A 14,750-nucleotide genomic window follows, 5' to 3' on the forward strand; every position below is an offset into this window, starting at 1 on the left:
AACGCATAAAGAAAATACATTTTCTGACCTTGAAATGTTTCCAAAAAGACTGCTGCCATCCTTCAGTCAGCCCAAACAGTGTATCTTTTGTAACTTGCTTAGAGAATTCTGAATGAACAATGACTTCTAAAAGCTAGCTATTATTTGGATGGTGTTGGGTAAGGTTTCAGCCGTATAATCATATTCTTGTGCTCTTCTGTACACACCATAGACTATTTAAGCTGACCATTTAAGAACAGTTACTTACCAAAGCAAAACAACTGGTTGACCTAAGTCAATCATGGATGAAATCGTGTCTTTGAAAGAGACCGTTTAAAACTGCAGTGATGAAAAACCCAACCAAACCACATCAGAACGTGGTAAACCCTCCGAGATAGCCAAAGGTGTTGGGATGAACTCTAAACTGATGTGTCAGAATCCAGACTGAATTCTTGTGCCCAGGTTGTGCACTTGGAGCTTACAGTGGAAATCGTGATCTAACAGATTCTTAACCATATCAAGACCAGCAGGTGTTGCTATAATATGTTAAATGCTGTGGAGACATCTCATAAGCTACATTTCAACATTAGTTCAATACATTTTCTTAAACCAAATTGGTATTTTGTAAGAAAATGTAATGCTATGACAGTCTTGCAATAAGAATACTACTAAATAATCAAAACACTGGAAAATTGCAGGTTCTGAGCTGCTTCTGCTGAGCTGAGAGTTTTGCTACCGCTTCAGTGAAAAAACATCTGACCCTGCATTTAGGTGTTGTTTGTTTAATAATACAGTCCTGTAGAGAGTAGCCGCATCTTGTACGCATTTCTGTAGAGCGGTGCCTGTTTGCAAGAGATGACACTGCAGAAACCTGGGGCATTTTTGCCAGGGATGAGATCAGATTATGGTGAAACTCTAGTTTGGGCTTATTCTTCCCAGCTGATCTCTCCAACATGTGTTTCACTGGTGATCCCCAAAAGACAAGCGGATGATTCCTCTAAAATAGAAACACATCATCTCAAACAAACTGCACCCTCAGGGGCCTTACAGAAGGTGAACAACAGAGAGGTTTGGGAGTAGAACAGCAGTGGGGAGTTTATAGCTCAGGAAACACTGAGCAGGTCTTGCCAAATTACAGTAAGTTCAGGGTGGTTGTAACTTTTGCCAGATTTTTAGCTTGGCAGCTCCTGTAATCAGGAAGGAAGGATAAAAGGAAAAAAATTTCTCACAACCAGGATTATATTCTGATGTGCAACCCTCTGCGTGAGATGATACAGAAAGGAGGACCACTGTGAACACGAATTGAGAAAGTGAAAGGTCCTATCTAATGTCCATAGCTGTCAAGCTTAGTGATCTTGGTAATTCTACAACAATCACTGGATTTGTGTTTGACAGTAAGGGCCTAGGCTACATTTCTCCACCCGTGTATGGTTCTATGATTCTATGATGGGAAAGACATGGATGTGTTGGAGCAGGTCCAGAGGAGGCCAGAAAATGATCAGAGGGCTGGAGCACCGCTCCTCTGAAGGGAGGGCTGAGACAGTTGGGGTGTTCAGCCTGAAGAAGTGAAGGTACCAGGAAGACCTTTCAGTACCAAAAGGAGTCTTATAAGAAAGATGGGGACAGACTTTTTAATAGGGACTGTTGCAACAGGACAAGGGGTAATGGTTTTCAACTGAAAGAGGGCAGATTCAGACTAGATATAAGGAAGATAGTTTTTAAGATGGTGGTGGTGAAACACTGGCCCAGGTTGGCCAGAGAGATGGTGGATGAACCATCGCTGGAGACATCCCAGGCCAGCCTGGATGGGGCTCTGAGCAACCTGAGCTGGTGAAGATGTCCCTGCTCATGGCACTGGATGACCTTGAAAGGTCCCTTCCAACCCAAACCATTCTATGTTTTCTACGTATGCTTGGCAAGAACTTCTTTTGCATGTGGATGTCATGCCAGCCGTGTCACTTCCAGGTAGGGTCATTAGCTGATGTTGTACTTCGGTTGCGAGGAAACCCCCAGAGCCAAGTGTGTTACCAGCTCTCCCTCTTGTTAGAGGCATGAGGACTTGTTTCAGCCTATTTCCAGGGGTGAGGCGTGTGGGACATCATCCCCTCCAGAGATCGCACCCGTAGACAAGGACAACTCTTGTCCTGTCCGTTCTCAGGAGCTGCCTCTAGCGCTGCTGGGGCAGGATCAGGGAGCAAATGAGGAGAAAATGGCCCCTAACTGGCCACCGGTGTGTTCGGCGGGAGGCTCGCTCGCAGCTGCCCTGGCCCCCCCGGCCCTGTCCGTGGTGCTGAAAGCCGGGGCGGTGAGGGCGGGAGCCGCGGGCGGGGCGGCGGCTCCACCGTGTGCATGTAGATGAGATCCCCCGGAGCACGTCACTCCGCACCGGCGCTCTGCGTTTGGGGCGGCGGAGAAAGCGAGGGCGGGCGAGCGGGAGCCGCCGGAGGAGGAGAAGCGGCGGCGGCTCCGCAGGCAGCAGCGCTCGGGTCCGGCTCTTGCGCGCCCCCGCTCCATGCCGCCCAGCCCGCCGCGGCGCGGCCCCCGCGGGGCGAAGGCGGGAGCCGGGCGGGGAGCGGCGCGGCCGTGCTGAAGGACAGCTCAGCTCAGCCCCGCGCAGCCCCACTCGGCTCCGCTCGGCTCGGCTCGGCTCGGCTCGGCTCGGCTCAGCTCAGCCCCACTCGGCTCCGCTCGGCTCGGCTCAGCCCCGCTCGGCTCGGCTCGGCTCGGCTCGGCTCAGCCCCACTCGGCTCCGCTCGGCTCAGCTCAGCCCCACTCGGCTCCGCTCGGCTCGGCTCAGCTCAGCCCCATTCGATTCTACTCGGCCCCGCTCAGCTCTGCGCTGCTCCGCACCGCTCCGCGCCCCGGGCGCGTCCCCTCCCCGGGTGGCCAGCAGGCCGCCGGCCGCCGCGCCTTGATGCGCCCCCCGCCACCGCGCCGGCGGCTCCCATGGCGGTGGCACGGAAAATCAAAACTTTGTTGACGGTGAACATCTTGGTCTTCGTGGGCATCATCCTCTTCTCCGTCTACTGCAGGATCCAGGACCGCTCCCAGGAGCTGGTGCAGATCGTCCGGAGCGCAGACCGCCGGGCCAGGAGCCGCGGCGCCAAGGTGGGCAGCCTGGCCGACAGGGAGTCCATCCTGCAGCGCCTGGACCACCTGGAGGAAGTGGTCTACAACCAGCTCAATGGTACGGGGGGGCCCTATGTCCTGAGAGGGTGCTGAGAACTAGGGGAGAGCACCCGAAGTGCCTGTCCGCTGGGGAGGGAGGTCTGGGAACCGTGTGCACTGACCCCACTGCTGAAGTGCTGAAAATGAAGGGAAAGAGGCGGCTGCAGGGACTTGTGTGAGGGGCGTGTTGTGCACCCCCCCGCGAGCTCTCAGTCCAAAGTCAGGACTTCCTCAATAGGTACAAAGTTAAGAAGGCTGCAGAGTTCACGGGTTTAGGGATTGGTGGAAGTCCCTACGGGCTGTACCAGGTTTTACAGTTTGCCTGGGTGTGTTAACTCTGCACGGGTAGGTGTTTGTATAGCAAATACGGTTAGGTTATAGCTGGAAGTCATATGCTTCGTTTCAGAACTACTCTAAAAATATTCTGCTGAGTTCTTATATTGTGTGCTTTTAGTGATCTTTTTAAACATAGCACCCATATGTTTCCTTAATGACTTTGCCATTTTAATTTGATATTATCTTTGGTGAGGCAGGGAAGCATCTACCGCTTCTTTTTGTGACGTAGCATTCAAATTCACCAGCCTTGAAAAATATTGATAGATAAGAAAAAAGCCTTTCTATGGTAGCTGGAACACGCTAAGTCATAAATGCTGTTATAGAACAACTAACATTTCATATAGAACTAATTCTTCAGAATGAGTGCATTTTTATTTGTGTAGATTCATAAAGTTCTAAATGTGGAACATCAAAGAAATAATGATGTGATTAAAATCATTAGTGCTTTGGACAAGAAGAGGCTGATGGAGTGAACTTTTACATGAAATTATAATATGAATGTAACATTTAATGTCTAGCACCAGATAAAACTTGCAGTGTAAATATGGTTAAGTACAGCGAATGTTCTTCTAGGCTGCTTGTGACAATCTTACTCCTAACGCTGATCTAACAAAGGGTATTGTAGTCTCAAAATGCAGACAAATAGGAGGATTAGGATCGAGTATATTTCCTATTGCTACGTTGTGAATGAATGTATAAACCTGAGTAGTTTAGTTTGTCGTGGTACCATGCAGTCTATGCCACAAACGTTATAGAACAGGCGTCCCCTTACGTGCTCCTCTGTATGAACAGGGAACAGAGAAGGGGAACGTGGGGTGTGGGTGTCGGTCACAAAATACACACTCAGACATTAGAGGGAAGTGTCAGCAGCTGTGTTTCCCAGCCATATCTTGGAGCAGTTCTGAGGAATGTAGGATTTAAGAGGGAAATCCTGCTCCCAAATTCAACAAAGCCATAGTCTTCTCAAACTAAACTAGGTCAGTCCCCAAGCTAGATCTATAACAGCTCCATTGAATGGGGTTTCTTTTGGCCCAAATTGCTTTGTTCTTGGTGGTGTTCATAGGTGAGGCTTTGGGCAGGATTTCCCTGCCCCGGGTCCCTCTCCTTGTCCCACCCACTGAAGAATCACAGGAGTCCGTAACGTCCTGGGCAGGCACCATCGCACGTGGTGCGGGGCAAGCAGGAGCTTCTCTGTCAATGTGCCTCTGTTTGGGGCACTTTTGTCGTCTTTAATTCGGGTTGTTGGATACAGAACTTCACAGCGAAATTACATGAACCTAAATGTTACGTTGCTTCTTCAGGTCATGATAAACACTGTAGTCAGCTGCTGCTTCTTGAAAGTTCTTACACAGGAAAATACAGAAAGCGTTTCAAGCTGAGCTGTTCAAATTTCCTGTTCATCTCCTCTCATTCTCCCTCTGACGTGGCTGGTTTTTTATTACACAGTGGTACAGTAACACAGATTATTTCATCATCAGCAAGAAAATATGCTTTGTCACTTTTCTTTCTTTTCTCTATTCTGTGGCAACACAACCAAAAACTTCTAAAACATTAGGAGGTGCCCCACTGAAACCATCAGAGTCGCGTTACTGTAGGTGAAATTGGGATCAAGCATCTGTGTTTGGGTTTGATTCACTGGTATTCAGTTTTTAATATCATGACTTATGCCATTGATGGGCACAATAGTGCTCTGGCAGCACTGAGGTTCCAGGCAGCCTGTCTGACGATGCTCAGTGTGTCTGACGATGCTCAGTGTGTCTGACGATGCTCAGTGTGTCTGTCTGACGATGCTCAGTGTGTCTGACGATGCTCAGATTCTCAGACTTTCTCCTGTATACTGCTCTATCGCAAGGTGAGAGACACATCCGAGGCCTTCTGGGATGTTACTTTTTAATGAAGTGGGTCAGAGTCACTTTTATAGGGAGAGACAGACGTAGGCAGACAGATCTTATTCATGAGGAATATGAATTCTTTGCATACCCAGAACTCCCACAGGCACCAGGAGTTTGAGTCCAGCTCAGTGTTATTGTCACAGTAGATCTGTCCAGATCATTATTTTAGTTTCTGCTCTTGGTTCTTTCTGTTTTGAGATCAGCAAATTTAGACCCACCTATTAAGCATCTTGTATTTTGGTAATAAAGTCTCAGTGGTTTTTTATCCCATTTTCCCCTTCTATTCAGGTTCGTCCTAAAGCAGTGAGACCTTACCTGGATTTTCTAGGGACTCTGTTGGAGATCCATTGTAACAGACACTTCTGTGGAGTCCAGCCCTGCAGCTGCAGCCATACACAATTCTGTTTCTTTCACACTTACTTGTTTCCATTCACTAAAATAAATGTTATTGGAAAGTGTAACTTCTGCAAGGAAAACCAAACACAAGCAGTAAAGTTAGGAGTTTATCAGGAGGCGAAACAAACCAGATCACTAGAGAACTCATTAACTCTTCAGTCTGAACAAGCCTGTGCGCACAATGTGTGTGAGGGTGTAGCACAGAGGACCACGCGCGACAGGCAGGAGGAAGCTGCTCCTTGCAGGTATCTTGGGCAGAACAGGGATTTTTAGCACAGAATGAATGAGGATGGCCATGGTTCCCTGCAGACGTGCACCCAAACAAGAGTTTTCAGTGGCTCGTGCGTTGGTTTTCTATCAGAACACCAGTATTCTGAAAGCTTGCCTCACCCTCGGCTGCTCCTGGGTGATGGAAGGAAATGAACAGAGCGTGCAAAGGGAGAGGAAAGCAAAGCAATGTGTCAGTGGAATCTCCTTGATGAAACTTCATACTGCCTCTTAGTATTTGACTTCGCGTATAGAATTTATTTTGAAAACAAATAGTTATTCTAGATCTAGTTCATCAATCTATATGTTTTTTTCATTCTTACGATGGTATTCCTATTGATGAATATGATTTATTGCCAGTCAGGACAGAACTAACACCAGATAGACTTAGTTGCAAGGCATGAAATGCCATAATGATCACAATTGGTATTTTCTTCCTCTGCCTCTATTTTTTGTAAAGGGGAAAAAAAAATAAATATTTAATTGAGTGATTTTTTTCTCCCCTAATCGGTTTTGCATCCGAGTCTGTTACTAATGATTTACCATAGAGGATAAAGAATTTTTGATGCCCTGACTACAGCATGACCTTTCGTGCCAAAAGCAATTGAAGGGTCAGACTACAATTCCACTGTAATTGCCTTTTTCCCTTTTCACTGTCTCTTTCCAGTAATACACAACAATCAATACAGCATGTAATTAGATTTCATTCAATCTGCAGAGATTAAGAGAGTTTTCATCTTCTCATTATGTATGCTCACACCGTGTCTTCCTGCCCATGGCTTCCACATTGGGCCCCTGTGCCCTGGTCTGTTGCAGCTGTGGAGGGATACGTTGGGAGTACTCCCTTGAGTTTGGCAGATCATCGTTCTTTACACATCGTGATTTGATTTTGCTCTCTTTGGGAAGATTAAATACAATAGCAATTTCCAGTATGATAAATGGGGTTTATATTGTATATGCATTTCATGGAGGAGGCTGGGGAAAAAAGTGGACAATTCGTGTAATTGCAGCACACAGGCTTAAAATGATGGAAACAGCAGGTCCTGGGTGCAGAGGATGGACCCATGCAGACTGGGGCTCCTGATTTTTAGAGCGTACTGGAAGCAAAGTGATTGCATTGACAATTCAGCCTGGCAATCTGCATACTTAAAGGGTACAGTAGTATTTTTAAAAGGACAGTTTTAGTCCTTATAGGCTTGGGGCTGGTTGAAAATGGTTCCAAATTTCCATATCAAAAGCAGGGGTTGGGAACAGGCTGAAATGAATCATGTGAACGTCCACATCACGCTTGTCAAAAAGAAGCTTTTACAGCTGGCAACTTGAGTTGAAGAGAAATTCCTTGGGGGGAAGAGGGGAGAAGCCACGTGTGCATGGGCGAGATTTACGGGTGACCATCAGCCTTGTGTTAATGAAACCGCACCTTCTCATACCCACATACAGATTCTCATGATATATCTATTACTGTTTGATTTGCTTATGGTCTGATGCTAACATGCATCTGATGAAATTAGCACATAATTATCTGCAAAAGTATTAGCTTATTTGTGGGTCCTGTGCTTTCCTTGTACCCGTGAGAATCATCTCCATGTGGTCGCATTTTGAGGATTTTTTTAAGAAGTGCAAGGTTGGACCTAGTGAAGGCAGGAGTGAAAAACACCAACTATATTTCCTTTTGCTTGTATTTTTAAGTTAGGCTGCAGTGTATTAGTTTACCACACAGCATATAACAAGTATTTTCCGTTGTTCTGGATCAGTTACTCCAGCTTAGGTAAGTAAACCTTGTTACAGGCGTGACCTTCTGTGTTTCAAAGTGATGGGCAAGTCCAAAAGGCTGATTTCCACTCCACGTTGGCTTTAGCTGTGTTAGTCTTGACTTACGTAGCTGAGGAAACACATAATCAGTGGTTCCAGGAAGGCCAAGACTTCATTCCCCAAAATTGGGGAAGAAAACATAACAAGTCTATATTTTGATAGCCCCTATGAAAATATAATGTGATATTCAAAATAGTATTACTCTATTTAGGTACTTTAGGAAGAAAAGGCCTAAATGTTTGATAGAAAAAAAAGTTAATATATTTTGTAAAATGGGCAGAATTGCATTCAAACCTTCAAAACCTTGGGAAATACAAAAGGTAGATCTCCATTCCAGCCGCAACTTGCTGATTTTCAAGTCTCTTCCTGTGCTTTCTGTTTCATATACTGGTAGCTATTTTGTATGTGATGTTTCTGCTTCTTGCATTGGTACCTGGGAAGAAAGCTCATTTCAACAGACAAATCATGTGCTAATTTTATCCTTGACTCGTTTGTTTGTGTAGAACTTGAATAATTTGTATTCTATAGGATTCAAAGGGGTCAAAAGAAAATCTTGGACTGGTGTTTTGTTGCCTTTTGGGAGATGCCCCAGCTCGGTTTCTTTCCATTTCTGTGTAGACGTGGCTGGGGTTGGAAGAGGAAATGTGGGCCTGTTGTGGCTGTAGGGAAGGGCTGCAGTGCGGTTGTTGATCAGAAAAGTTGCCTTTGACTTCGCCCTCCATAGCGGGAGCTGGGGTTGGGGTTTGAGTTTAGGGGTGTTTTTGTTTATTTGATTTTTTTAAGTAAGACAGGTAGCAGTTAAACCAAGAGCATCATTTCAGAATGCGGTTCCAGCCACCGAGTGCATGGCTGTTCTCCAAGGAAGAAATAAGATTTATGAAAGGAAGGAAAAGAAATGAGTCATGTTCAACAAGTCTTCCTTTTATTAGTGCCCCTTTCTAACCTTACTAATGGGTGCTTAGTTTGTCTTTCTCGGTATACCTGGCACACTTTTTAATTATTGTTATTATTTGCGAGGTTTCACTTGGTAGCCATTGCCGTCACTCGCTTTAACAAAGTGAAAGAAAACAAAAGAGGCTGTGATGTTCTGGATAACAGGGAGGAAGAAAGGCAGAGACCGCAGAGCAGCTTCCAGCCTTGTTGCGGTCCTATTGATCAAAACTGTCCTCTGAAATGAGAGAACTTTGCCTTCTGAGAATGAAAACCAGACAGAGACCGTTGCAGTGACCCACAGTCCCCTCCCGAGAGCACAGGGCCAGCTCACGGGTATGGCCTGTGCCTGCTGTTCCTAAACCCAGGACTATGGTCATGGAAATCATTGTGGATATCTGAATGCCTTGTAGGTGGAGAGAAAAGCCATTGCAGGGATAGCACGGCAGATGCAAATAGGTTAAAAATTGTCTTTCTGCCCTATAGCTTTTATCCTTTTAGATGTTCCAGAATATCCAGGTTTCCCAGACAGTCCTGAAGACAAGCTGCAGTGCAGCTGAGAGTTGAGGATGCTCAGCAGGTCCTGCAGGACACAGAGTGCTCCTGGCTCTGTGGCGCTGTGAAACGAAGAGCATTCCTGGCTCTGCGGTGATGGTTGTCTCAGCTTGACAGCACAGAGCAGATCGGGGCCTGACTCGTGGGGTCTGACCGGGACCCAAGGTTTGACTGAATAGGTATTTTTAGCGTGCATGTGCAATTGAAGGCCTGTGGGTTATCTGTGTCCTAGCTGAATGCTTGAACCACCATGTTGTTTAACCAGTATGTTGTTTAAAAAATAAAAGCAAAAGGAAGATCATGTAACTTCCCTTTAGGTGAATAAGACAGCTGCTGCATTCTTTAGGGCTGTGGGTCTTTTCTGGACAAAGGTTTTCAGACTTCAAAGCAAGGATGGGGCTTTTCATTGCCTCCTTTTCCGCGTCCTCTGTTGCTGAGTCTCAGCCAGAGGCTGGATCTCTCAGCCCCAGCTGCTCTCACAGCCCCCAGCAGCCATCCTCATCATCAGAGCATCAGAGCACTCGGGAATGCACCAACACCTGGATCTTGGGCAAGGTCACACACAGGCTCCAGTCCTGTTTCCCACAGCCCAGACTGGGGTCCCAGCCAAGGTGCTGCTGCACCGTTCCCACCGCACAAGGGCTCATTTTTCCTGGACGGGCTCCGCCGCGGCAGCTGGAAACCTCTCCTGCAATACTGCAGAAGTTTGCTTCTCGTTTTGTCTCTGTGGCATTTCTGGTGGGGTGATGGGGTTAATTGGTTGTTTTTCATTTGGATTCTTTATGCTGGTTTTGTGTTTTATTTGGCAATGGGGCCTTACTGCCCTTTTAGAAATTGGATTTATTTTTTCCTCCAGCTCTCGTATGCCTCTAGGATGTGAAACTTTTGTAAATAAAAATGTATTTTTGTTATATTAACTCATTTTCAAGCAAGGCTTGTGTTGCAGAAAAGATTGGTGGTATTCTTTCCTGTGCATACTGAACTGAAGGCAGTGATAAGACTAAAAATATCCCAATTGAAATAGCATTGTATAACCCAAAGGTTAGTCTTCCTCGGGATTAAAATTTGCAGTTGCTTTATAGATTCCTCGTAAGGCAGATTTCTAGTCATCCAGCCCTGTGTAAAGTGAGGCCACTGAGAGCTGCTCGATTTATATCTGCAAAACTCAATCCCGTTGGCAATTGCCACAAGCACAGACCTGCTGATGAAAGATGAAGGATGCTGTGTCCGCTGGCCAGCCAGGCTGCGTGTTCCGTGCTCTCTGTGTTGCTGGAGGTGCTGAGCAGGGGCCGGGGAACGTTCACACCTCTAATAGGGAAAACCAGGTTTTGCTGCGCAGAGCTGTTAATCCTAAAACATGATGATAGATTGCAGGCGGCTCCATGTGACAGATGGGAGTGGAGTACGAGGTGAGAGATGATCAAGTTATTGAACAGCCCAGTGCTAGGCTGCCTAACTGCTGAAATGGTTGGTGCTTACAATTTACAAAAGCAATGGGTGGGTTTAGCTTAAAACAATGGGTGGTTGAGTGGTTTAAGTGTTAGCCTTGGGTTTGGAAACCACTTCTTTTGGGTAGTTCCGTTCCATGATTTCTGTCACGTGGAGAACCCCAGAATCCAAGCCTGTGGGTTCAGGGTTTGATTGCAGCGCCGTGGCGGGGATGTGGGCAGAGGAAAGCTCCGCTGGAGCCTGCCTGCCGGTTTCTTCTGGGGAGCAGCCTTTGCTTCCACTGTTTCATGATCTTCTGCATCTGCCAGAGGCTGCAGCTCTCTCGATGCTTGAAGCATGTCTTTTGTTTACTCGCTGCCGGTACCGGAGGGAGCAGTGAAAAGATTTGCAGGTATTAATTAGAAGTTTCCCATCTTTCTTCAATTTATTATTTGGCAAACTCACTTGATGCGTCCTTCCCGGGGTACTCCTTTGGGGGCAGACCTGAACGTGTCAGCACCTGCACTCAGCACTTTGCTCTGAGCTGCGCCAGCTTGGAATATACCAAAAAATCATCCTTGATTTTAGACTCGTGCCAGCCTCATCCTCCTCTTGAAATGGATCCATCTGGCTCAATGCATTTTCATTTAACAGAAAATTAATCCTGGAACGGAAGTGGCTTTTATAATGCCAGTATCCAGTGGGGTTATATGTAAAACCTTCTGTTTTCTGAAAGTCAGCGTGGTGTGGTTCCCGTTTCAGGCCTTCTCAACCCCGAGCCAGCAGCAGAAAACCCTCTGGGATGAGCTCAGGAAACTGAGAATTTCTTCTGTGATTCATTCTCAACCTGACTTGCCTGGCAACTGGATTCTTTGTCTCCCTCTTTCTATCGCACATTACAAAGTTCACAAAGTGAGATAATTAAGCCTTCCTTGCACGGTGAGAAGAGCGAACAGAGGACATGTGGCATTGGAAGAGAACTGTTCATGGCCTGACCTGAAGGTGGGGGACGCAGGCTGGTCCATGCAGCCCCCATGAAGCTGCTGGTCACTGCAGAGCGTGGTTTTGCACAGGTTGCAGGGCTTGTTGTTTAGGTATCATGAGTGCTGAGAAGCTGGAGCACAAATGCTGCTGTCTTAGAGACACGGTGGAGGTTGCGGAAGAACGAGAGCAGTGAAACACTTCGTAAAATTCTTCTTATAGACAATCAAGTTCTTCGCTTTTAAAGGAACCAGACTCATCTTCACATTGAATTCCTCTGCTTGCTCTGTTAATTGGCAATATGTTAACACAAGCATTTTTTCTCTGCTTTCGTGCTTACTTCAGTTAATAGCTATAGCAGCATGAATTTTCCCTGACGCTCCACCAGAACTGCAGGGGAGGCTCCTGTATTTTCAGGTTCCTCAAAGGGCAAACTTGGGTCTCACTGGCTTGTCTCGTTGCCTTTCAGTGCTGGCTGAATAATTAGATGATGTGAGGAGCAGAGACAGGGTCCTGTGCTGCTGTTTGCTGGGCGTGCAGCGTTCCCCGTGCTGGGCTCCCAGCCACGCGCCGGGCTCAGCACCGGCACCATTCCCTGCTGGACGGCTCTGGTGCTGGTGGCATCCTGGCTCTGGGTTCAGCGTGAGCGGGTGGCCCGTCTGCCGTGTGTCCCCGGGGAGTGCTGAGTCCCAGCCGTCAGCAGAGACCTCAGCTCTCGGAAATTGAAGCTCTGAGTCATACCTGTCTCTTCACTGAAGGATCTTCTCCTGTAGAGAGGCACCTTCTATCGCTGTCTTCATTTCTCTCTTTACTGTGTAATTTAACATCTCGTAATGTAGTCGTAAGTACAAACCTGAGACACATCAGGGGCCAGGAACATTTGTTCTTTTATGGAATTTCTGTATAAAGGAAAGCAAAACCTGAAGAAAAAATGAGTTTCTGAAAACCTGGATTTCTTTTTACATTGCCTTGGTGGAAACCAAATAAGCACTTTTTCAGTTGGTAACATTAGGAAGGTAAATTGGAGAAGTCTGATCCACAACTTCAAAGTTGCAGCCATTGTCTTTATATATAATCTGAATTGTAGGTGCGTGTGACAGCTTTAAGGATGCTCTGCAGGTGGATCAAAGCAGCACCTTGTTACCAAACGCACCCCGTGTTGGCAAAGAAAACCCACGGTGTCCACAGTGAGTCTATGAGGGGCTAAACTACCCACAGGTCACAGGCAATTCCTAAAAATACCATCATGCAATGAAGCCAATCTTGTTAATAATGAATCAGGTATTATAGCGACGCTGTTTTAAAGTGCCTGTAACAGTGGATCATCACATTCCTGCTCCTGGAAGCCTGAGTCAATTTATCTTTATATCTATAATAAAGCAGAAAGGACAGAAATCAAAGTAAGCAATGTTTTTATTACCACTTTTAAATAAAACATTGTGCCAATATTTTTTTCTTTAACATTATATCTTTATTTGCTCAGATTTATTGACAATTGCTATTTATCCTCATTTCTCCTTTCTTTTGCAAAACTGTCTCATCCTTTGATTTACTTCCTCCAGAGAATATAATACCAAATTCTTCTTATTTTTCCCTGATAAATCCCTGATTAATTGTATGTTAGAAGCTATCCATGCATCGTCTCTTTCATTTCTAAATAGGCTTTTACAAATTTCAAGAGGGAACACTTTTCTTTCTGGAGCCAAAATCCAATCCAAGCTCAACGTTCCCTTAGACAATAGCAAAACCAAGTGTGATTCTCAGCATTGTGGACGATTTCTACTTCTGTGTGAGCAGGAGACAATCAGGCCTTTAGTTGTGCTGCATCCTCCAGCGGATCTGCCCTGTTTGTGGCTGCCGATGTGTCTCCCCAGTTAGGACACTCTGCATGGTGACTTTCTTCACTGTAGTTTCACAACTGCCATGAATTGTTGATTTGTAAGCATTTTGATTCAGATGCTGGATTCTGGGCTGTATTTTTGCTATTTCAAATGTGTCCTGGGTTTGGTTCTGAACTGTCTTGTCCTGCTGGTAGGAAATGAAATGCTATGTGTATGGCAGGAGGCACTGCAGCCTGCCCTTGGCAAGCGAGGCAGAGCCGTGGAGTGTGTGACGTGAGACATGAGAACACAGGGAAAGGAGAAAAGAGGAGAAAAAGCGGAGATGTAAGTTCCATCTCCAGCCAAGGTTTCAAGCCAAACTCCCTGTGAGGTGTCAAAGATGTGCCTGAAAAAGCAGCACGCAAACACAGTTCAAGAAAAAGACACATATCTCCAGATGTAAAATAGGCAGTCTGTCAGGAAAATGAGTATGTTTTGAAGGCAGCCATCAATATTGCTGTGCAATGATGCAAAAAGAAAAGTACGCCACCTTTAAAGAGCCTGTAAGGCAATATCACACTGAAAGGAAAATGGAGGAATCGAGGCTCTTTCTGGCTCCTGTCAAAACCAATATCCAAATTAACTGATTTTCAAACGTGAGTCCTTGAAGAGACCTGATGGAAGTATTCAAACTCTCGTGTCCTCCAAGGCAGCCGATCTCTTCTGTTGGCTGCTCCCAAGGAGAAATGCCTGATGATAAGATCGGGAGGCAGCAGATAGAGAACCAGAACTGCTCTGGCAAAACTGGGGGTCTTTTCAGGTCATTTAATTCTCTCCTGGCCAACAAAGACACCAGACAGAGTCACTGGGAGCATGGAAGGAGAACAATGGACATAGCCAGCAGGTCTGTAGGTGTTATGTTGTCTCTTTATTGTAGTTCCTTTGCCAGACGTGGACTTGGTGACTAATTTCACAGCTGGGGAGAATCGAGATCTCACTTTTGAGCATGATGTGATTTTGAGTTCCAGCAGCCACTACGGCTGAATTTAATGCTGTCATCCTCCGCTGTGTAAAATGGGTTGAGCAATTGGGAGCTTTCCAGTCATACAAATGGCAAGTGTTTTATGCGACTTTGTTATTGGGAAAGCTGCCTGTGTGATTATGTTAGTTTAATTTAATAGCAGGC

The 14,750-nt window shown here is 46.1% G+C and overlaps 1 protein-coding gene across 11 annotated transcripts in view; it reads left to right on the forward strand.

The window, feature by feature from the left end:
• Positions 1–14,750, forward strand: part of GALNT9 (polypeptide N-acetylgalactosaminyltransferase 9) — a 395,114-nt gene that overhangs the window by 290,982 nt on the left and 89,382 nt on the right. For 9 of the 11 annotated variants that reach the window (XM_065033318.1, XM_065033315.1, XM_065033317.1 and 6 more), the window contains one exon: positions 3,012–3,166. The exons of the other annotated variants lie outside the window; for them this stretch is intronic. In XM_065033318.1, the coding sequence (XP_064889390.1) occupies positions 3,012–3,166 (155 nt within the window). The remainder of the gene's footprint in view (positions 1–3,011; positions 3,167–14,750) is intronic. 11 annotated transcript variants of the gene reach the window in all.

The sequence above is a fragment of the Columba livia genome, chromosome 17 (assembly GCF_036013475.1).
Source record: "Columba livia isolate bColLiv1 breed racing homer chromosome 17, bColLiv1.pat.W.v2, whole genome shotgun sequence".
Classification (NCBI taxonomy): domain Eukaryota; kingdom Metazoa; phylum Chordata; class Aves; order Columbiformes; family Columbidae; genus Columba; species Columba livia.